Source organism: Tenrec ecaudatus, chromosome 6 (assembly GCF_050624435.1).
Source record: "Tenrec ecaudatus isolate mTenEca1 chromosome 6, mTenEca1.hap1, whole genome shotgun sequence".
Taxonomy (NCBI): Eukaryota; Metazoa; Chordata; class Mammalia; order Afrosoricida; family Tenrecidae; genus Tenrec; species Tenrec ecaudatus.
In genome coordinates, this window is record NC_134535.1 from 58,392,857 (window position 1) to 58,415,436 (window position 22,580).

Consider the following 22,580-nt stretch of genomic DNA (forward strand, 5'->3'; position numbering starts at 1 on the left):
CAATTCACATAAACCAATCTAGAGGTTCTATTCTGGAGAAGAAAAAAAAAACATCACTTCATCTGCTACATATACTAAAATTCTGTGGATATTTTTTCGTTGTTTTTTTGGCTTTGTTTTAATATTTGGCACTATTCTAAGTTAAGAACTTTCCTTCTCAGTATTAAGGAAATATTAAAGGGCGGGAATAGTAAGATATACACATGAATGAGCTGTTAGCAGAAGCTTGTGAATTACTACTTATTCTAATTGGCACTGTTTCCTAGAAATGACTAAGGACTATATGTGAAATGACTTCGGAAGCCAAAAATGAAAAACAATTTTACTCAATAATGCTATGTATATGTGGCAATACATGTTCCAATAAATTTTGGCCAGTTTTTTCAATCTGGTAAATTGTACATAATCCCTAAATCTAAACCCAAAAATATTGAGGAAAATATACTTTGTTATATAACACAAAGATATAATTTTTAATTAGAATTAAGCCTAAGGTTTTCACTCTACACAAATAAGTACTCAATATTTTAAAAACAAAACATACAGAGCTTGTCCACAACCAAGATGGGTTACCAACTCATACAAAGGAGAATATGTAAGTTACTGTATACAAGCAACATCTCTTATGTGAATGAACTAGCAGACACAGTCATGTCAGGCTGGTCTTTTCCACTAACTACATGTAGATCACCACCATTTAACCACTATAGATTTACGTAAACCAGCAGAGAACGGTGGGCCTAGTCAGAGAATATATGTCAAGGGTAGACTGCAGTGAGTGGTGAAACCCCAGGAAGCATTAAACTAGAATGCTATGGTTCAGCTGCTGCATTCTCCATCTCCCTCTGGAGCTTTACGATGCAATAACATGATTTCTTCTTTTAATTAAACTACATAAAGAAAAATGCACATGAAGGAGAGTCAAATATTTCTAAACGTGCTTCAATTTTCCATCATTAATAACTACCAAATAGAGCAAGCATTTTTAAAGTTACCACTAACAATTATAACCAAAAACAGATGAAAGGGAATGTAATGGGAAAACATGGTAGTTATGTACATTAATTAAAAGCACCAAATCACTCTCTTCTTACTAAAGATAATTAAAACATTTTCTTTGCGCTTTTATTTACTAATATATTGTAGTTTAAAATTTTGAAAGATTTAGTTCATACCTCCATTGGTATGTGACTTCTTTTTATATGAAACTGTATTAACCATGTCCCACTCAGCTTCGTAACTGTTTAGATGTTCCGGTCCTCGATGAGCTCTTTCTTTAGGAGACTGAGTCCATTCTACAACTGAACTGGAGTCCTAAAAGAATTATAACAAAGTATTTAAGGTCTAGATCGAAGCACTGAACTAGATATTACATGCCAATAAAATTGGCATTATACGCCAAGTGAACTATATGCCAATAAAACAGTTGGTAAAAAAAATTTTTTTAATCCCAAACCAGAATGTTTTTCTACTCCGTATTATCTCAGAGTCTATATAAACGAAGTCTTTAGCAACATATGTAACAGAGACACTAGTGGGAAATGTGAACACACTTTCCTCTACTTTTCCCCTTTGCCACCTTTAGCGAAAAGGACAAGAAAGCTTTTCAAATCTCAGTAGTGAGGGCTGACCAAAAAATGAACAGATATCAACAGTGGGAATTCTAGATATATTTGTTTCCCTAATAAGTCTTGATCCCACTCTTTTTCTGCTGCTTTGAATGTAGCTGTGATGCCTAAAAACATGGCCGTGATTATGACCAGAAGAAAAAAGACAAGAGAGTCATTGCAAATAGCTCCAAGCCTCCATGTTTCTAGTTATTTGAGGGAAATGGCGAATGGTAACTAATCAGTTAAATCACCATTTGTTGTATATTCTCTTATTAACAATCAAAAGTAGACAATCAGTCAATTCAGAGCAAGGACTTTTAAAAGTCTAAAATTTTCTTTTCTCCCACAAAGAGCAAGCTACTAGAGATGGAAGTCGGACAAAATGGAAGACAGCAGGAGATACAAGAAACTCCAAAAAACAGTGCCACTGACTCAACTCCAACTCATACTGGTCTATAGGCCAGAAGAGAACTGGTTTCTTATTGTTTCCTAGACTGTAAATCTTTTCAGAGGCAAAGAGCCTCAACTTTTCCCTGTGGGGTAACAGGTGGATTAGAATCACTAAATTTTCAATTAGTAGTCCAATGCTTAATCCATCACTGAGTTCTCAAGCCTCTTTGTACAGGAAACTAAAAATCAAACCAAACTCAATGCCACCAAGTCAATTCTGACCCACTGCACCCCTTTATGACAGCGGAACTGCCCCTGTGAGTTTCCAACACTGTTAACTCTTTACAGGAGCAGAATGCCTTGTTTTCCTCCCAGGAAATGGGGCTTAAAACAAGGGAAAGAAACAAAAAGGAGACCCCAGGGCGGCTGTTATGTAACAATCCAAGAGAGCAACTAGTCCAAGCTGAAGCTGGTCTCAAGGCTCTGAGAAAAATAGCTCTAAGAATATGGAATTAACAGGTAAATGTTTTGAGTGAAAGTTTAGAAGTGAATGAGAGTTAAAATGGCACTATAGATGGTGACCGGTTATCGGAAAGAAGAGCTCAAAGAGGAAAAGCATTAAAAAAATAAAAGAACAGCTGATGGAGTCTTAAAGGCGTATCTCAAAACAAACAGCCATTTAAGAGAGGCAACAAGTAGGCCCACATGGCAGGAACACACCAATCTATGTGACCCAAGGATTATAAATAATAAAATCTAAGTCCAGAGGCAACAGTATCAAGAGTTTAAATTGTGAACACCCAGTTTGCAGAGGGCCATGGATGACCGTGGAAGCCCAAATCCATGTGCAGCGTCCCCCATGAGGACTGAGTCTCTGATCATAGTCCAGACATGTGCACAGTCTAGTCACTACACAGAGAACATTATCAAGTCAATTATGGCTGATGCAGTTAGGTTAAAAAATGTTAGCATCTTACTTAATCCATTTTTTATTTGTTCCAGTTTTTAATATTTATGCTTTCTTTTCTATTGTGGTTTTTTTGTTGTCAGTTGTTGGGTTTTGTTGTATGTTTGGGTTTTGTCTTTTAATTCTATTGTGCATGTTTTCTCTGTATACAGAAATCCAGGAGCCATAATTCCGAGTCACTAACTGTATTAAAGATGACCTATGGTAACGCAGCAGAGGCTGGGGGGAAACGAAGAGCTAACAACAACGCGGACAAGAAAGAAGAAAGTGTTCTAAACCGTGGTGATGACTGCACAGCTCTTAATATGATTGAACTGAGTTATGTATGTGACTTACATGCCAATAAAATAATTCATCAAGCTCTACCTGCCTTCTCTAGTGAAATGTCAACACGGTACCTAAATTTAAAATTAAAAAGTAGCATTAGAAGAATGTTATTCATAGAACTTTAAATTCCAAAGAAAAAGCTACAGGGTTTGATTGCTGACTGCCTGAAATCATGAAAAATGTGGTCAAAAAGATGCCTGCTTTTCACAATAGGCCTTATAAAACTTAGATGACTTCTATAGAAAATGACTAATTTGAATAAATAAAAATTCCATTAAATATTTTACATAATTTTGAAAGAAAATATTAAGACAGGATGCACGTAAAGAGCAAAAGTAAAGCATACTGGAAGTACACCTGTTCAATAAAAACTGCGCTCCCATTATAAACCTTCCCCTATTCGATGCCTTCCTGTATTTCACACTTAGAAAAGTGAACTCAAAACAGATCACAGATCCAAATGTAACAGCGAGACCTATAAACGTTTCAGGAGAATCATGGATGTAAATCACTATAACCTTGGTTACAAAGGCAGTGGTTTCTTAGATGTGACACCAAGAGCACAAGCAACAACCACCAAGAAAACAGAAAGACAACCCACAAAATGGGAGTAAATATTTGGAAATCGCACATTTGACAAGAGACTTATATCCAAAATATATAAACAACTCTTATAACCCAGCAATAAAGGCAAATAATTAAATGAGCAAAGGACTTAAAACCAGAATTTCTACAAAAGAACATCCACAAATGAAATGGGAAAGAATCACATGAAAAAATGCATAACATCTTAAGTCTTTGGGGAATGCAAACCAAAACCACTTGAAATAACATTTTACACCCACTAGGTTGATGAAAATAAAGATAATATTGATGAGAATACGGAAAAACTGGAACACTCAAACTGTGCTGCTGTAATTAATTATAACATGGTGCAACTAATTTGGAAAAATGTTTGATGGCTTCTCAAATGTTAAACATAAAGAGTTAAACACCATGAAGCAGTAAGGTATCAACAATGATACCTTAAGGATGCTATTCCTGAGCTCAATCAGCAACCAAGTTACAATGTAGAGTTAAAATCCTTCAAAACTGGATTCCTCATCACCATCCATATCCCAATGCAGAGCTTCAGCTGGTGTGAGGTCATCATAGACGCTGTCCTCACTGAGATCACCGTCCTCACTGAGATCGCCGGCATCACCATCACTGCTGTCATTTTCATACAAAGCGCAGTCTTCACTGCCATCCACAGCATGACTAATACTACATTTCTGGAAGGCACATCGCACCATGTCTTCTGGAATGTCTTCCCATGCATATCAAACCCACTTTGCTATTAACTCTTTGTCAGGCTTCATGAGATGTCCTCCTTTTGTTAGTCGGGCTTGACCAGATGACATCCATTCATGTCACATCCTTCGCACACGGTCTTTAAAAGGCTTATTCAAAGACACATGTCATAGGACAGCTCTGATTGGTTAGATGTGAGTAAACAAACATTCAAAGCCCTGCAGTGTCAGCAGGGCTTTGAATGAACAGCGGAGAAACAGCAATCATCCGCGAGATAACGGGCGCTCGTCCCGTTACCTGGGGGGAGCGGGCGCATGACCCATGAATAGCCGAACTTCAGTTTTTTCCAGCACATTTTTTGTGCTGAAGAACTCGGCTTATACACGAGTATATACAGTAGATCTCAATAAAATCAAACCAAATCTGCTGTCATAGAATGGACTGCAACTTCTCGTGACGCTCCAGGACAGAGGGAAGCTGTTCTAGGGGTTCAGAGGCTGAGAACAGTCCCATCTTTCTTTGGCACAGCGGCTAGTGCGTTCACACAACCAGTCTTGCGAGTTGCAGCCCCGCATCTAACCCGCTGTGCCAGGAGGCGCTCTAGAGCTCAAGAAAGCTGCTTTGTTAGGAAGTGGCACTCCTTTAGTGGCACATTCTTTCTTAAATACCTTTCCGGCATAGAGCATGCTAGAAGAATCCAATGCATCATCCAGGGGTCTCCAGTCCACTATTACTTCAGATTCCTAGAGACAGAAATTATGAATCATATTTATTATTAGTATCCTACATTCTTAGTCGCACTTCAATTCCCAAAACTAAAATGTTAAACACTGAAATATTAGCACTTTAAAAAGAATTCTATGTAAACCACTTTTTGACAACAAATATTATATATATTTTATATTCTTACTTTTTATTACAAAGTTGTAATACAACTTCTAGGAGAAGTTTTACAATATCTCATGCCATTTCTCCATATATACTTGAGGATAAGCCGAGTTTTTCAGCACCCTTTTTATGCAGTTTTTGTGGTGAAATTTGGTGTCTCAGCAGATATTCGGGCCACCTTATTCCTCAGTATATACAGTATTCATGTATTCCAAGCAGTAAAGCTCAAAACCATTCCCATATTAAATTTAAAAACACTTTTCAAATATAAAATATCTTGTAGATGAGATTAAAATTTTCTGATACTAGTTCAAGGATGAACCACTATCATAAACATTTATTAAACGATTTACTTGAAACATACCTTTTCTAAAACACGTAATATTCCCGAAATAAAGCTGTCATGATCATTAGTCTTTCCACAAGATGAGTGAATATATACTCCTTCTTGTTCATATATAATCTGGAACAACAAAATAAAAATAATAGAGTTAATTTCACTCAGTACTATTTCTACCTTCATTTTTAAAAAGTAAGAGGATATTAACTTACAATTTCTAGTCAAGTTGCCGGTGATTTCATCTACAAAGGTATTCTTTTATAAACATCTCTCAGACTAAAATGCATTTCAAATAAAAGTAAACAAAGAAAGTTTGCTTTGTTACTCATCAAAGTTTGATTTTCTAATTACTAATAATTGCAATCTTGACCTTCTCAAGAATGATCACAAAGATGTCAAGCTAACTCCTATTTGTCTTGATATGCAAATTCCATTTAGAATACATTTCTTCAACAAACAATACGCAAAATGGGTTCAACCCTGAAAATGAGAATAGCCAAACGTGATTTTCTACATGAGTTTTGTTTTACAATAAAAATTTTTAAATGACCACAAACTCAAAATATAAAGTTTTAAATAAGAATTTAAACCTAGTTAGAGGCCTGGTAGGGATTGATCAAGGGCAATGTAACCGAGAGAAATTACTGAAACCCAAATGGAGGCTGAACATGACAGTGGGACAGAGGAAAGTAAAAGGAAATAGAGGAAAGAGCTAGGAGACAAAGGGCATTTATAGAGGTCTAACAGGAATGTAAATATGTAAACATATTTATATATGAGGATGGGGAAATATACCTATGTGCACATATGTATAAATTTAGTATTAAAGTAGCAGATGGACATTGGGCCTCCACGCAAGTACTTCCTCAATGCAAGAACACTTTATTCTATTAAACTGGCATTCCATGATGCTCACCTTCCTGACACGATCGCCGAAGATAAAACAAGTGCATAAGCAAATGTGGTAAAGAAAACTGATGGTTCCAAGCTACCAAAAGATATACCATCTGAGAAAAAAAAAATTTTTAATGAAAAAAAAAGATATAACATCTGAGGTCTTAAAGGCTTGAAGGTACACAAGCGGCCATCTAGCTGAGAAACAACAAAGTCCACAGGGAAGAAGCACACCAGCCTGTGTGATCATGAGGTGTTGATGGGATCAGGTATCAGGCATCAAAGAACAAAACATCCTATCATTGTGAATGAGGGGGAGTGCAGATTGGGGACCCAAAGCCCATCTGTGGGCAACTGGACATCCCCTTAGGGAAGGGTCGCAGGGAGGAGACGAGCCAGCCAGGGTGCAGTGTAGCAACAATGAAACATACAACTTTCCTCTGGTTCCTAAATACTTCTCCCCCCCCCCCACCCACCCCACTATCATGATTCCAATTCTACCTAAAAAATCTGGCTGGACCAGAGGATGTACACTGGTACAGATAGGAACTGGAAACACAGGGAATACAGAACAGATGAACCCCTTAGGACTAGTGGGAAGAGTCGCGATACCAGGAGAGTGAAAGGAAGGTGAGGTGGAAAGGGGGAACCAATGACAAGGATCTACATATAGCCTCCTCTCTGGGAGATGGACAACAGAAAAGTGGGTGAAGGGAGACGTCAGACAGTGTAAGATATGACAAAATAATAATAATTTATAAATTATCAAGAGCTCATGAGGGAGGGAAGAGCGGGGCGGGAGGAGAAAAATTGGGAAGCTGATATCAAGGGCTCAAGTAGAAAGTGTTTTGAGAATGATGAGGACAACAAATGTACAAATGTGCTTGACACAATGGATGGATGGATGGATTGTTTTAAGAGTTGTATGAGGCCCCAATGAAATGATTTTAAAAGAATTTAAACTCAATCTCAAGGATACTGGAAGTGATCCGCTATAAACCGGTGAATTCAACAACACGGGATATACGTTGAGGAACAATTGAAAAACAGTATTTGAGGGAATAACACCCAGTAACCTTAAATGCCTGCAAACTAACATAGGGGCTAGGAAGGCGGGTGCTGTCAGAGCACCTACAAGCTAGCAGTAAAAACCCAACCCACTGTCATCGAGCCCGTCCCAACTCTCAGTGATCCCACAGAACAGGGTCGGACTGCCCTGTGGGTTTCCAAAACTATGCTCCTTAAAAGAACTAAAAGCCTCATCTTTCTTCTGTGGAGGGGCTGGTGATTTCAAACTACTGCACGTAACCACTACCTACCAGGGCTCCTAGAAATGAAAACGAGGTAAATAATTTAAAATCAATTGTGAACAGGTATAAAAATGTTCTATGGATGTGATGATGGCTTTTAGAAACCCGAACATCTACTGGCACACTTCCTGAATGCATAGCTTCTGATAAGATTCTTGACTGTCGTGTTAGCAACGACATCTCTCAGAAGGCATACCAACGACATATTTCTGAAGGTAGGAGTAAAGAGAATTAATGCAGAATAACAGAAAAAGAGAAAACTGATCATATTTCAGAGTTTATAACATTGAAATAAACAAATACGGAACACAATCACACACTCAGACTAGGCTTTAGAGAATATTAGATGTAAACGAAAGGGGTTTCAAAAAGCTTGTGGAAATTTTCTATCTTTGAATTCCATTTTTCTATGAACTTTTGAAAGTACCCTCATAGAAAAAGTACTACGCCCACCAAAATCACAAAAGTAATCCTACGTTACCACTTCTACTTCCTGCCACACTGATGTAATAAAGACCAATTTACCCATCACCTCAACTAAAAACACAAACTAATGGTTTTCAAAACACCAGACATTAACAACAGCGTGCTAATCAGCCCTGGTGGCATAGGGGTCAAGGCAGTGTGGTAAAAGAAATAATGCAAATGAGATAGGTCCTATGGTTGCCCCACCTTACTTCCAGGAGGGCGTTTAGAGGGAAAACTCAGGAAGCACTTAGCAATCTCCCTGGGTAGAGAAGATAAGAGTTTGGGCAGAGTACTCCTTCTTAGTGATCTTGCCTTAAGGGACCTGGCGAGAAAGGGGGAAGGGCACACATAATTAAATACTGTGTTGATACCATACATTCCCGAGCTTTTTTGGCCTATCACCCCTCTTCAGAAAAAAAATTACTTAGCACCCCTCCGCCAATTAAAAACTTTTGTACTACAGCCCATAATCCAGGAAAAATCTAGGTAGGTACTTCTGTAGCCCCCTCTGGATCAGTCCAGTGTCCCCCAGGGGTAATATCACACACTTTGAGAAACACTGGCTAACAAAAAAACAACAAAGTCACTGCCATTGAGTCAATGCCACCACAACCCTACAGGACGGGGTAAGTGCTGCCCCTGTGAGTTTCGGAGACTGCAACTCTTTATAGAAGTTAAGAAAGTCCTGTCTTTCTCCTGCAAAGCAGATCCTGTGTTCCAACTTTGGACTTCCCATAAAGCAACACAAATCCACTGTGCCCCAGGGCTCCTTTTATACCATCTAACAAAGCTTAGCAGTAGGACCCAAATGTGTCAAATTGTTCCCAAGTAACTGACACAGCACCCTCTAGGACAAAGGTCAAAAATAGTTTATAGAAATATAAAATGTCTAGGACCCAGCAAGATTCAATTCCTAATTCCTAGCATCCAGTGAAGAATTGCACAGGCACAGAAAAAGAGAGGAAAATATGACCAGTAAGGAAAACACCCATCCATCAAAAATGTCTCCAAAATGACAAAGTTTTATCAAATTAACAGCTCAAAACCCATTGCCATCAAGCCGCTTCTAACTCACAACTCCCCCATATAGGGTTTCTGAGGCTGTAAATCTTTAAGCGAACAGATAGCCTCATCTTTCTCCCACACAGCGACTGGTAGGTTTGACCTGCCAACCTTGTAACTATCAGTCCAAGATAGTTACCCTACAAAAAGCTAGAGGAAAGTTGGAACTTGTTAACAGGAGACATAGAAAATAATAAAAATACCTCACTGAACATCTAAATATGAAAACGACAACGTTAAGATGAGGAAAACATTGGGTGGGATAAACAACAGACTAGACACTGTAGCTTGTGGGAAAATAAGGGAACAAAGTACCAATGAGTGGTAGGAAAACCCAGATATGTATGTACGTCTTGTCTTATGAAGCACACATGACACAAAAGTAAAATATATGAGAAAATGACACAAGAACCAGGATCAGACTATTGTTCTAGATTCTTATACTCTTTATATTATAGTATAATACTCTTAAAAGTAATTTGTGTAAGTAAATTACTTATGATGATATGAACTCTAAAGCTATATTTCTCAAAGTGGGAGGTACCAACCCCGGTGGGGAGCTGAAGCAACCCAGGTGGCACTACAAAAGCAGATATCCACACTTTATCCTGAATTATGGGCGACAGCATCGAAGCTATTCATTGTCACAAGGACACGGTGATTTTTGTTTTTCTGGAAAGGAGGTAGTAGGACAAATAAGTTTGGGAACCTATTAACTAATCACTTAGGTAACAAAGAGTTGTAAATAACAAGGTAACAAGGGAATCCAAATGAAATTCTATAGTAAAATATGCTCGAATAATCACAAAGAAGGAAGGAAAGAAAATATAAAGCAAATAGCATGTGGATAACTTACTCCTATCAGTCATCGTATTAAATCTAGTCTAAAGAACTAGAGAAGCCAATTAAGAGGAACAGATTGTCAGACTGGACTTTTAAACAAAACCAAATTCCATGCTTCCTAAAATAAAGACATATTAAATATTAAGACACAGATTTAAAATAAAAAGTTGGCAACTATATCATGCTAACGATATAAAATAAACTTGCATAAGTTAATTCCAAGGGAAAAAATTCTACGAAGTATAAAGATCATTCATTTCCTAACGTCAATTTAAGAGAAAAAATCAGTACAGCCACAGAGCACTTAACATTATCACCCATCCTCCCTAATGAAGACCTGGAGGACGCACCACCCACCAGCAGAGCACACATTCTCTGCAAGTACACACAACACTGAACAAGGCAGATGACACTGAAGCTCATAAAACAAATCTCAGTAAATCTAACAAAATTCAAGAATGTAATGTGACGACAGCAGAATCAGTCATAAAAGTATCTTGGGACATCCCCAGATGTTTGAAAATTAATTACACACTTCTAAATAACCATGATACAGAGGAAATCAAGTGAGCAACTGAAATTATTCTGAACTGAATAAATAAAAATGCAAACACATATAAAAATTGTGGGGTATTACTAAAATAGTACTTTAAGATGAAATATCCAGTATTTAGTACCCTTAAAAATGTTTTAAATCTCAAATTAATTACATCAGTTTCTAACATAAATTTTAAATAAAAATTAAATCCAAAGTAGAAGGAAACACTGTCACGCAGAGATTAATAAAAATAGAGAGAAAATTAAACAAAAAAATCATTTTTCAAGAATATCAATAATATTGGTAAAACTACAGTTAGGTTTTTCAGGAAAAAGCAAATGGCACAAGCTATTAATAACATTACTATAAATTCTACTGATAAGAAAAGGATAAGGAAATTTATAAACAAATCTAAAGTAATAAACTGGACAATTTAGGCATAATAAATTGTTTGAGAAACAAAAGTTCCCAAAGTTCACTCAAAAAGAAAAATATACAATAAAAAAAAGCAAAAAAAAATCATTAAATACATGTCATAGCTAAAAAAAAAAGAAAAATATAACCTGAGTAACTAATATCATTTAGGGAAATGGAACTTATAGTTTAAAACTTTCCCACAAAAAAAGTTCCAGATCCAGAGAGCTTTACTGGTAAATTCTACCAAAGAAGAAAAAACCACCACCAAATCCATACACTTCAAGAAAACTGAAAAGGAAGTAAACTTCCCAAGTAACTCAACAAGGCCAGCATTACCATAACACCAAAACTAGACAGAGGCATTACAAGAAAATAAAACTAATGGACAGTATCTTTATGAACACAGATGTTACATCTAGGATGTTCTAGGAAGCTCAGCACCCAACTATCTCAGCATTACTGAATATTTCTCCACTTGAAAAACTTACAAGCACCTTAAACTCAGTATGTTCCATCTTAAATCTGCCCCTGATATTCCCAAATCAAAGGCATTTCAGCCACTTACCCTAAGTCACTCCCTCATACTTCCTATCTCATAAGCCCTGTAAAACTCTTCTCTAGTGCCGTTATTTCTCTTCTTGACTATATTACTGAAATAACAAAATGGGTTCTCTTCTCCCAATCTAGTCACCTTCCAACAATCTGTACAGTATGTAACCTATGTCAAGGTTCATCTTTTTAAAATGCACATTTTATCATAATACCAGGCCTAAGCTTAAAATTCTTCTGGATCTACTCTTACATCTTTATTTATAAATCCTGATACTGCCCAACAAACATAACCTTCTGGCCTTGAGTCATTTTGAACTCATCTTTTCCCCGAACATCTCCTGTACATTGACTGTGTACATTCTTGTTCTCTTACCCTGTAATACCATCTTGGTTCTTTCTTTTGGTAGCTTCTACTGTCTTCAAAAGAACATGAACAAAAGCACACCTCACCCCTTCCCCCACACCTAACCGACCCCAATCCACCTAATCTGATTTAGAAGTTTCTTGTTGATTCATATGAGGGGCTTCAAAAAGTTCATGGATAGAAAATGAAATTGAAAGAGTATAGAATTTTTCCACAAGCCCCCTTTTGAAGGCCCCTCATAAATTCACCCTATACAGAATCACAACTACATGCTGGGATTAAAGGATGCTAGTGGAAAAAAACAGACAACCAAAATAAAGTATCTTAACTAAATTAGAAGTGTTAAGTAAACCAGAGTCTCAAACTTTTTCCACTCGCAACTAATCTTTACCTGAGAAATTCCCAACACGGGTAAGCCCTGCCACAAGCACCTCAGGTTCATTGTTTGATTTTAAATTAGTTTTTGATGGCTGCACTATACAGAAACCTTTAACTGTTGCCACGTTTTTCAAAACTCCCAAGTTCTGTTAGGTGACTCCATTTTCAGCTTTGATGTAGACTAGTAAATCAGTGGTCACAGCGAGTGTGACGGAGTGTGCAAAGGATCCTGAACGAGACATTTTAATTGTTCCTTCAATAAATGCATATTGAATGCTTAATGTGCCAGACACAGAACAAGCTCCTAGGCTGAAATAAATGAGATTCAATTACTATCTTCATTGCACTCATAGTCTGAGGAATTAAAAGAAAAAAAAAACCCTTACAACATACTATGGATAAAAAGCAGGTCACTTACTGCCATCAAGTCCATTCTGACTCATAGTGATCCTATAAATAATACGTAATCCAGATCTGGAGTCCTCAATGGTACAAACACTCAAGCATTTTGCTAAGTGAAAGGGTGCCGGTTTGGCTCCAACCAGATGTGTCTCAGAAAAAAGACTGGAGATCTAACCCTGGAAGAGCACACGTACTGAAAACTTTACGGAGCAGAGCTTTATTCTGAAATACACGGGGTGGCCATGAGTTAGAGAGATGACTCAATTGCAACTGGTTCTGTTTTTGTTCTTTTAAAGACTTACAATTAACAAGACAGATGACAAGGTGAGGGTCTGGATAGATCAGACTTTAGTGACATCTAAGCTGAGACCTGAAAGATGGCGATTTTAAACATAAGAGGGTGAGGGAAGGTAGAGAGCATCTGTTCTAGGTAGAGGGAAATTCTATTGAGAACAAAAGCTCGCTTGACAGACGAAGCCAATTTATCAGCGGGCTGAGGCCAAATACGTTAGAGGGATGAATAAAGACTAGATCAGAGTATATAAGGGTTTGGTTTGTTGTTGCTTAAGATTTTATATAACCATTTCTATTGTAAATTAGATAAGGCTTTACATCCCAATAGTTTACCCTTCTTCACCAGCTCCAGCACCGCCCAACTTAACCACCGTCACTAGCCCATTGCTTGTATCTTCCTTTCTTGTTCCCTGCCCCTCCCCTGCCTTAGGAATCTCCAGTATGCTGTTGGTATCAGTCTTTATTTCAGATTGGTTTGTCATACACCCTGTCCTCTTCCTTTACAACTGTGGTTTCATATATTTGTACCTTTGTGATTGGCTAATTTCACTCTGCATAATATTCTCCAGGTCCACCCATGCCATGAGGTGCGTGGCAATTTTATCATTGTGTTTAGGCATACCTAGTACTCCATTATGTACATGTACCAGTTTCTTTATCCATTCTTCTACTGATGAACAATTAGGTTGTTTCCATCCTCTTGCTATTATGAAGTGTTGTACTGAACATGGGTGGCATAAAAAGTTTTATAGCCATATTCAAGAAATTAGGTGTTTGAAATTTATCTTGAACGAAAAAAAGCCACTGGAGAGTTCTAGCAGCGAAATGCCTTTTCTAAGCCAACACACAGGCTACAGGGCCAATGAACAGCTGCAACTGGGGTTGGGGTGAGGGGAAATTCACACTTGCTTAAGCTAAGGCACTGGCAGAAAAGATGGGAAGCAGATAGCTTAGGGAGATGTTTAGGTCAAAATGATATGGCTGTGATGATTAGATGTGGGAAGTGGAGAGCAAAGGAGTCAAGGACAAAACTGAGTGAATGAGGCTGCTCACTGAGGAAAGGAATAAGGAAGGAGGAAAGCAAACGATGACAGCTGTCTTTGGGGTGGGTTAATCAGAAAAGACTGTGGAACTAACGTGCAGAATGCAGAACAACACACCATAGAAATCATGAGTGAGGAAGTGAATCCGGCTGCTAAACACAAGGTCAACAGTTTGAAATAACCAGCCACTCCTGGGAGGAGAATGAGGATCGTTAAATGAGAAACCACAGCCGCAGTCATACCCTAGCCTATGGTGACTATCAGGCGGTGAGCTGAGCTGTTGCTGAAAGGCGTCAGCATAAGCAACAGGTGAGATAGAGGTAGCAGAATATAGCAGTCTGAGGAGGCACAAGTGAGGACGAAAGGAATGGCTTCTCATACGTATGACTGTCAATACAGCATATCAATGAACAAAAAATGGCAGATAATTTCAGAAGGCCTTCCCTTCCACTAAAATGTGAAAATAGTTAGATTACAATATCTTATCAAAGTGAAATGCCAATGTCTTAGCTGACTTTTCAAAAAATGTCATGCTTTTATTAACTTACAAATTACAATGATTTATTAAAATTCTACACTACCATATTGTGTCAAGACTAAAGTAAGTATGTGTTTAAACCACCCTTGGGCCCATAGAACAAGAAAAACACAAAGGAAGTGTTTAAATGTTTGCTAAAGAATCCCCAAAAATAAAGAAAAAAATAGTAATGCAGTATTAAAAGTTCTAGTCTAGGAAAAGAAAATTTCTCCAAGAAGATCTACTGGATCCTAAAAATATTCATTACCTTTCCTTAACCCAGGGTTTCCTCCATACTAGAAGTATGTCTAATAGGAATTGGAAAGGATGATTTTTAAGCTACAAAATGAATTCTTAATAAAAACACCACCCAAAACAAACTTTAAGAAAAATACCAGATGATTTCCCAATGTTTCAAGTTACTTTCGATAGAATTCTAACGCAATCACAGAAAACCCCAGATCCAAGAGAGGAACAATATATGGTGAAGAAATTGGATGGTACCCAAGTATCAAAAAAAAAATAGCACCTGGGTCTTAAAGGCTTGTTTTCAAATGAGCAGCCATCTAAGTGAGAAGTCAACTAAGCCCACAGGGAAGCCAACCAATATCCGTGAACCAAGGATTGTAAATCATATAATCCAATTCTAAAGGAGGGGATTGTTTCAGAGTTTAAATTGTGAGTCTGGTGTGCAGAAGGCTATGGATGATAGTGGAAGCCAAAAATAATTTTCAGGATCTACACAGGCAATGAGCCTCCAGTGATTTCCCTGTAACCATCAGGGATAAGAATATCCTAGTTATCAAAAGAGTGCTGGAGAGAGGACTAGATTAAAATGATAAATCTGATTTGAATAGTTAAAACCTTGTCATCTAGATCTCTCCCTTTTGAAACACTTTGTGCTTGATCTGGTTTTTAATACTTTGTTTTTCATATTTTGTCATTGTTGGTAGTCTCTCTGATAGATCGACACACACACACTACAATAGGACTTTATAACTCAAACACAAGAAATTAGTAGACTTACCTCCAACTCATAGCAACCTTATGTACAATAGAACAAAACACAGGCAGGTTCTGTTGTTGTTATTTTGAATCCATTGTCAAGTCATCTCATGTAAAGTCTTCCTCTATGTCAATGTTCTCCTTTAGCAAGAATGATGTCCTTTTCCAAGGACTGGGCCCTCGTGATAAAATATCCAAAGTACATGGGACATGTAGTCTCCATCCAAGTTTCTAAGGAACATTCCAGTTGTGCTTCTGAACAGATTTGTGAGTTCTTCTGACAGTTCATGGTACATTCAGTATTCTTCAACACCTTAATTACAATCCATTTTTCTTTGATCTTCCTTATTGTCTAGCTTTTGTCTGGCTTCCCTGGAGCTTCTAAGGGACTGAAACTACTAGGGTTGAGGCACACCTTAGTTCTCAAAGTGACAACTTTTAACTCTTCAAAGAGTTCTCATGCTGCAGATTTGCCCAATACATCGTTTCCATGTGTTTATTGAGGATCCAAGTAAAATGAAATCCTTGTCAACCTCAAACTTTTCTCTATTTATATTGTTGCCTATTGGTCTAGTTGTGAGGATTATTTATTTTTAAAGTTTATTGGCATATAATTCGCATGTTATAAAATGCAATAAATAGTTCAATTATATTAGAAAGAGTCGATGAACCTAGAGGGACAGCAAGTAGAATAAGGGATTCGGGAGGAGGGGATGTACAGTGATGGTGGTGAGGCAAAGGGGAGACGATGTCACCGTGTAGAAAAAGAATGTTTGAAACTGAAATGTGGTAGCAATTGTACATTTTACTTGACATGACTGAAATCTGGAATGATATATGTGTTAAATCCCAACTAATAATTTAAATAGAAGAGTTGTACAACCACCATATCAATTTTAAAACGTTTTCTTCTTTCTAGTACTCAATTGTTATTAGCTCATTTGACGCAACCTCCCTGCCATTAATTATCCCAAGAAACCATTATTCCAGTTACTATCTCTATAGATGGACCCATCCTAGATTTCACATATATCCCCTGCCCCCCCAAAAAAAACAAACAACAACAAAGTAAAACAGAAAAAGCCTCCATCAAAAACAGGAAATATTTACAAATAACAAATTTAAATCAGGTCAAAGGGGAGATCAAATGATAAAGGTGTTAAACTTTAACCTAACTGCATCTGCGATCATCCACTTTCCAATGCACTATGCATGAGTTATTAGTTATGGCTAGTAGTTGGGAGGATTATGTAATGTTTAAATGTAATCCACCCTAAAAAGGCTATGCTGTGCAATTTTCAAGCCCTCTTTACTTACAGTAAAAAAAAGTTGTACCATCACCTTTCTCCAATCCTGGTGTATCCATCTAGTTCAGTTTCTTGAACATTTGCTCAGTCTGCAGACTGAATAAGTCTGATGAAAGAATACAGCCCAGATACACATCTTCCCCATCTTTAAAGCATGTAGTACATCCCCTTGTTCTGCTCCTACAACTGCCTGTTGGTCCATGTTCAGGTTCCTCATGAGCACTCTGAAGTACTCTAGAATTCCCATTCTTCTCAATGCTATCCATCATTTGTTACCATCTACACAGTTCAATGTCTTTCAGTCAAGATCTATCAGAAATCAGAATTTGTAGCTCTCATTCCACATCCTCGTCTAGATATTAAGTACAAGTTCTGCGTGAGCAAAAGGAAATGTTCTAGAAATCTGTTCTGCAACATTATCCGTAAATTTTTATGATCCACAAATGCCTTTGCATAATCATTAAGACACAAGTAAACATCTTTCTCCTATTCTGTTTTCAGCCAAGATAGGCCCTCGTCGTTTTCTCTACCTTCTTGCTCTTTCCTCTTAGCCTACTATGCTACCAGACTCTAGCTAGGTACACTGAAACATTTCAGCCCCTACCCTCCACGGCAATTATAAGCAATGTGGAGTTCTTCACAGTATTAAAAATAGCACCTAGTTCAAGAAGTTGAAAAACATGTTGCATTTCTTATTTAGACAACTTAAAAGGGTAATTGTTAATGTATGCTTCCCTTCTGATTAAAGTCTATATAACTTCTAGGAACAGGAGCTATTTGCTTGTATCTTCAATACGCTTACTAAAACATATTAAGTTCTTAATAAAAATTTGTTAAATAAATGAGTGAAAGGAAGCTGCCACTCTATCAAGTCCACTAAAACCCGTAGTTTCCTAAGCAGGGTTTCCAAGACTTGTGTCCTTACAAAAGCAGACCGCCTCGCTGTTCTCCGAGGAGCAGCTGGTGGTCCAATGCTCATCCAGCAGCAGTCAGGTCAACTCACGTCATTAGTGCAACTCTGCTCACCTGGTGTAGAGTAAACGGCAGCCTTCCAAAGCAGTGTGCCCACAGCTCTCGGTAGTCACTCAACTAAAGGATGTCAATGTTCCCATTTGGCTGACTGTTAAAGCATATGGTTTTGCACTTAAATAACAGAATGGCAGAACTCCAAGAACTAATCAAGATTTATTACCAGAGAAACTCAAAACCTCAGCTAAGAGAAACGGTATCTATGCAGAATTGAATCCATCCACGCTCATGCTGATAAAAATGAACCCTTGGACTTAGGTAAATCACCAAAGAACTGAATATACATTGATATCCAATACTTACTGAGCCAGAATTCATCTAATAGTTCTACCAGTTCCAACTACCTTTCTTTCATTTATTTACTTTTTCTTTGCCTCAGTTTTCCTTCCAATTTATGTTACTAAATTACACTGTTTTTCAGGAGCCCGGGGGCAAATTAGTTACATGGTGGGCTACTAATCACAGGTCAACAGTTCAAAGCCACCATCTGCTTGCTCCAAAGGAGAAAGACTTTCTACTCCAGTAAAAGACAGTCTTGGAAACCCACAGGAGCCAGTTCTGCCATATCCTGCAGGGTCGCTATTGGTTGGAATCGACTCAATGGCAGTGCATGAGTGAGTGAGCTTGTTTTCTTATCTGTGAACAGCCATAATTTCTTTTGTGAAAAAATCTGGGCATAAACAAACATTTACCAATAAAACTGTAAAAATAAACATTCAACTATCTCAAATACTATTTTTATCTGAAAATTCCTCCTTTACAAGAGTAATAAACCAGCTCACATTTATTGAGCACCTATGTTACACCAAGCACCATTCCATATGCTTTGCAAATAATTCATTTAACCCTCTCTACAATTCTTTGATACAATTATTATCCCCCATTCTGCTAATGAGGAAACTGCAGCACAGAGAAGTTAAGAAGTCTGCCCAAGATCACACAGCTATAAGCAAAGGGGCAAAGATTTGGAATCAGGAAGTCAGGCCCAATTTCATTATCCAGTGCCTGGCTGTGATGAGTTTTCATATAACACAACTAAGACCTGACTTCTAAATTAAGATACTTTTCAATTCCTAAAAATCACATAACACCTTGGCAGTATCTATTGCACACCAAGCATTGTTCTAATACTGTATTTAATCATTTATTCTCACATCCCCATAAAGTAGGCAATGTTATCCCCATTTTATGAATGGAGACTAGAGAGGTTAAATTACTCTCTTGAAATAACAGGTAGTAAGTGATTTAGCTTTTAAAACCAGTTTGACTCCAAAGTCCAAGCACATAGCAAGCAGTTAGCTTATGCTAACTTACACTCAAAATCCAAAGCACACAAAATTGAGTTATAACAAAATTATTTCACATTCTCAATCTTATCACTGATAGAATCTCATTCAACAGATTTGGGATTTGGCCCTGTGTTTTTTTTAAGTGTGACAAGTGTTTGTTGTTGTTTTAAATAACACTTGATTAATATCTACTTTATGCATTTCTTAACTGGATAGGTCTCAGCTGAACCTTTGCAGGAATGGGGATCCATCTCCCTCTCTCCCCCTCCCCTTTCTCTTGCTGCCATCAAGTGGACACCAACTCATAGTGACACTTTAGGACAGGGTAGAACTGGCCCTATGTGTTTCCAACTCTAAGTGCTTACAGGAGTAAACCTCTTTCTCCCACGGAGTGGCTGGTGGATTGGAGCTAGTGATCTTGGGTTAGTAGCCCTCTATATAATCCACTCTGCCACCAGGGCTGATGGTGGACAAATATATAACTATACATACACACAGACAGAAATTTATGAGGTCTTCCAAAAGTTCATGAACAAGACAGAATTAAAAGATAGTGGAATTTTCCCAAGAACTTTTGATGGCTTCTGTATATCCTCCAATATTTCACTTTTCCAAATAAACAAGAGTGGGAAACATACAACAGTCAGAAACATAACATGGCTCTTCATGCTCTGCTAACAAACTTTGATTTTTATCTTACTGGTAAAAAGGACAAAATAAATAGCTTTTATAGTAATTTTTAAATGCTTAAGAGTCATATTTGTGACTTTAAAAAGTAACTACAGAAAAAGGAATGTGGATAGAGACTATAGTCAAGGAGAAAACGATCAGCCAAGAACTTATATTAAAGGTACAACAAAGGTGTGAACTAAGTAACTAAAATGTGGCAAATTTACAAAACCTTGTTAAGGTACAGCCAGTAGAACTTGTTGATTGATTAGATGTAGTTATAAAAAGACATCTCCAAATTGATTTTACCTACAAGCAGCTACATGATGGTGCCATTAAACCAGTAAGGGGAGAATTGGTGCTTTTTGCTGGTGATGATAGTATTATTTGGGAGAGGGGCATCTTTGGCATAGTAAAGCAAGTCCTGTAGAGTGATGGACATGTGCATAAATTTGCGGTAAGGGAGAATAAATGAAGTGAAAAAGCAGAGTTATAAAAGTGAGTTACATATTTCACTTCTCTGCTTCATCGCCTCCAGGCTTTTAAAATCGAAATTAAACTGAAAAGGGAGATGTCATTCAAACGGGATGTTTCTCCTCTTGGCAACTCCTAGGCTGCCATTCCAAAATGTTATGTGTCTGGCCGAGTATCAGCATCCACCCTGCTGACTATAAAACGGTGAAAGCTGTCAAGAAAACCCAGGGGAGAGAATATTTTTTTTAAAAAGACGAATAACCAATGCGTGTAATGTTAAAAGCCAGTAAATATGTAGTCTTTTGTTTAAGTGCTTTATTAGTTCATGTAATACTAGCAAGTATTACAAGAAATAATTCAAATCACCTCTATTCTACAGGTAACAACTATGAAACAGAACAGTCATCACTGCCCAATTTTCTCATGTCACTCGTCAAATTAATAGCAGCACCGGGACCACACCTGTTATTCTACTGCCTAGACTAGCAGTCCATACACCAAACTATACAAATGCTACCAAATAATTCAAAATGGGCGGGGGAGGGGGCAGAGAATATGGGTGGTACCCAAGGTACCAGAAAGCAAGGAGGGCAATCCCTAGTGTTCAGTGAGTCATCAGGAACCCCAGTTGTTACCAAATACTCCTCCTTTAGGAAATACTGCCAATGGCATGTCCTCAAGCTGATGTCCCCAAATTACAGGCATCAGAGGTCTCCACAGAATGAATGGGCATTATACAAGGCGATCTCCTCGTTTAATTTTAGCTCCTGTAGGAGCGGGTCACTGGCCACCTCCGTCAAGACGCCCCAGAGGGAACGCCGCGGAAGCACGAGGGAAACGTCCTGAACTCTCTGGAACAAGCGCGTTCCTAAACAAGCGTAGCTAGCATGGTGTGACCGACTCTCCAGCTGCCCCGGAACTCGCACCCGAGCAATTCAGCGGCCTGCTAAGGTGCATCCAATCAACGTATTCTAAGCACACAAGGGCACGGCACCGATTCATTTCCTCGGGACGCGGGGACGGGCGGGGAGGGGACGGACAGACGCCACTCCTGGGGTACTGCAAAGAGAAGCAGGTTAAGTCAACGCTTCACAGAAGAGAGAAGAGATGTTCAGAGTCCGCAGAGGCGAACTAAGGAACTGGGCTCAGGCGCCAGAATTGCAGGAACTAGGGAACCACCTGTCCCTTCCAAAGATAAGGTGAAGAAGACCTTGGCTCTGGGGCGGGGCAGAGATAGCTCGGAGGCCGGCGTGCGGAGGAAACGGCTGACACCGCCACGGCCTCTTCTCGGACACCCACCACCGACTGCCCCTGCTGCAGCAGGGCCTCCGCCACCTCCCGCGGCCTGCCCGGCGGAACGAGCCCCCACCGCAGGGAGAGCGGGCGGCCGGCCCCGGGCCGTTACTAACCTTCCCGCTCACTACTCCCGCCGCCGCCATGTTGCCTGCGCGTGCCTGTGATGACGTAGCGCAGGCTCACGTGCCTACGAGACTCACAACAACATCCGGCGACACTAAGGCGGCTTCCGGGCGGGGGCGGGGCGGGGCGGGGAGCGGCGGGTGCGCGCGCAGGGCGGGGTGGGCGGGAGCCGCCCGACGCAGGCGTCGCGAGGAGGGCGTGGACGCCGCCGGGGCGGTGTCTTCGACGCAGAACTGCGCATGTGCCGGCTTGTTTTCCTTAGGCAGGAACTGACATTGAACTGTTTGCTTCGTGGCGGTTTTCGTGGACCTGAGCCTCCGATCCTGTCGCAGGCCACGTTTGAAGTGATGGGAGGAATCCTCTGTGACACGCACCTGGCTTCTTTGCTTACACCAGTCACTTCCAGCCGCTAAGCCTCTTCACATGTAAACTTGGGATCGTTAGGTTGTGGTGCGTCTTAAAGCCAGCCCTGTCCGAGACGCAGACGCACA

The 22,580-nt window shown here is 39.0% G+C and overlaps 1 protein-coding gene across 1 annotated transcript in view; it reads right to left on the reverse strand.

Annotated features, from left to right (window-relative positions):
* TBC1D15 (TBC1 domain family member 15) overlaps window positions 1-22,213 on the reverse strand; it is a 60,739-nt gene extending 38,526 nt beyond the window's left edge. Inside the window, exons 1-4 of the mRNA XM_075551270.1 lie at window positions 22,080-22,213; window positions 5,840-5,938; window positions 5,256-5,330; window positions 1,176-1,314 (exon numbers count right to left, since the gene is read on the reverse strand). Coding sequence (XP_075407385.1) covers window positions 1,176-1,314; window positions 5,256-5,330; window positions 5,840-5,938; window positions 22,080-22,109 — 343 coding nt within the window. The 5' untranslated portion in view covers window positions 22,110-22,213. The remainder of the gene's footprint in view (window positions 1-1,175; window positions 1,315-5,255; window positions 5,331-5,839; window positions 5,939-22,079) is intronic.
* Window positions 22,214-22,580: the final 367 nt, after the last annotated feature.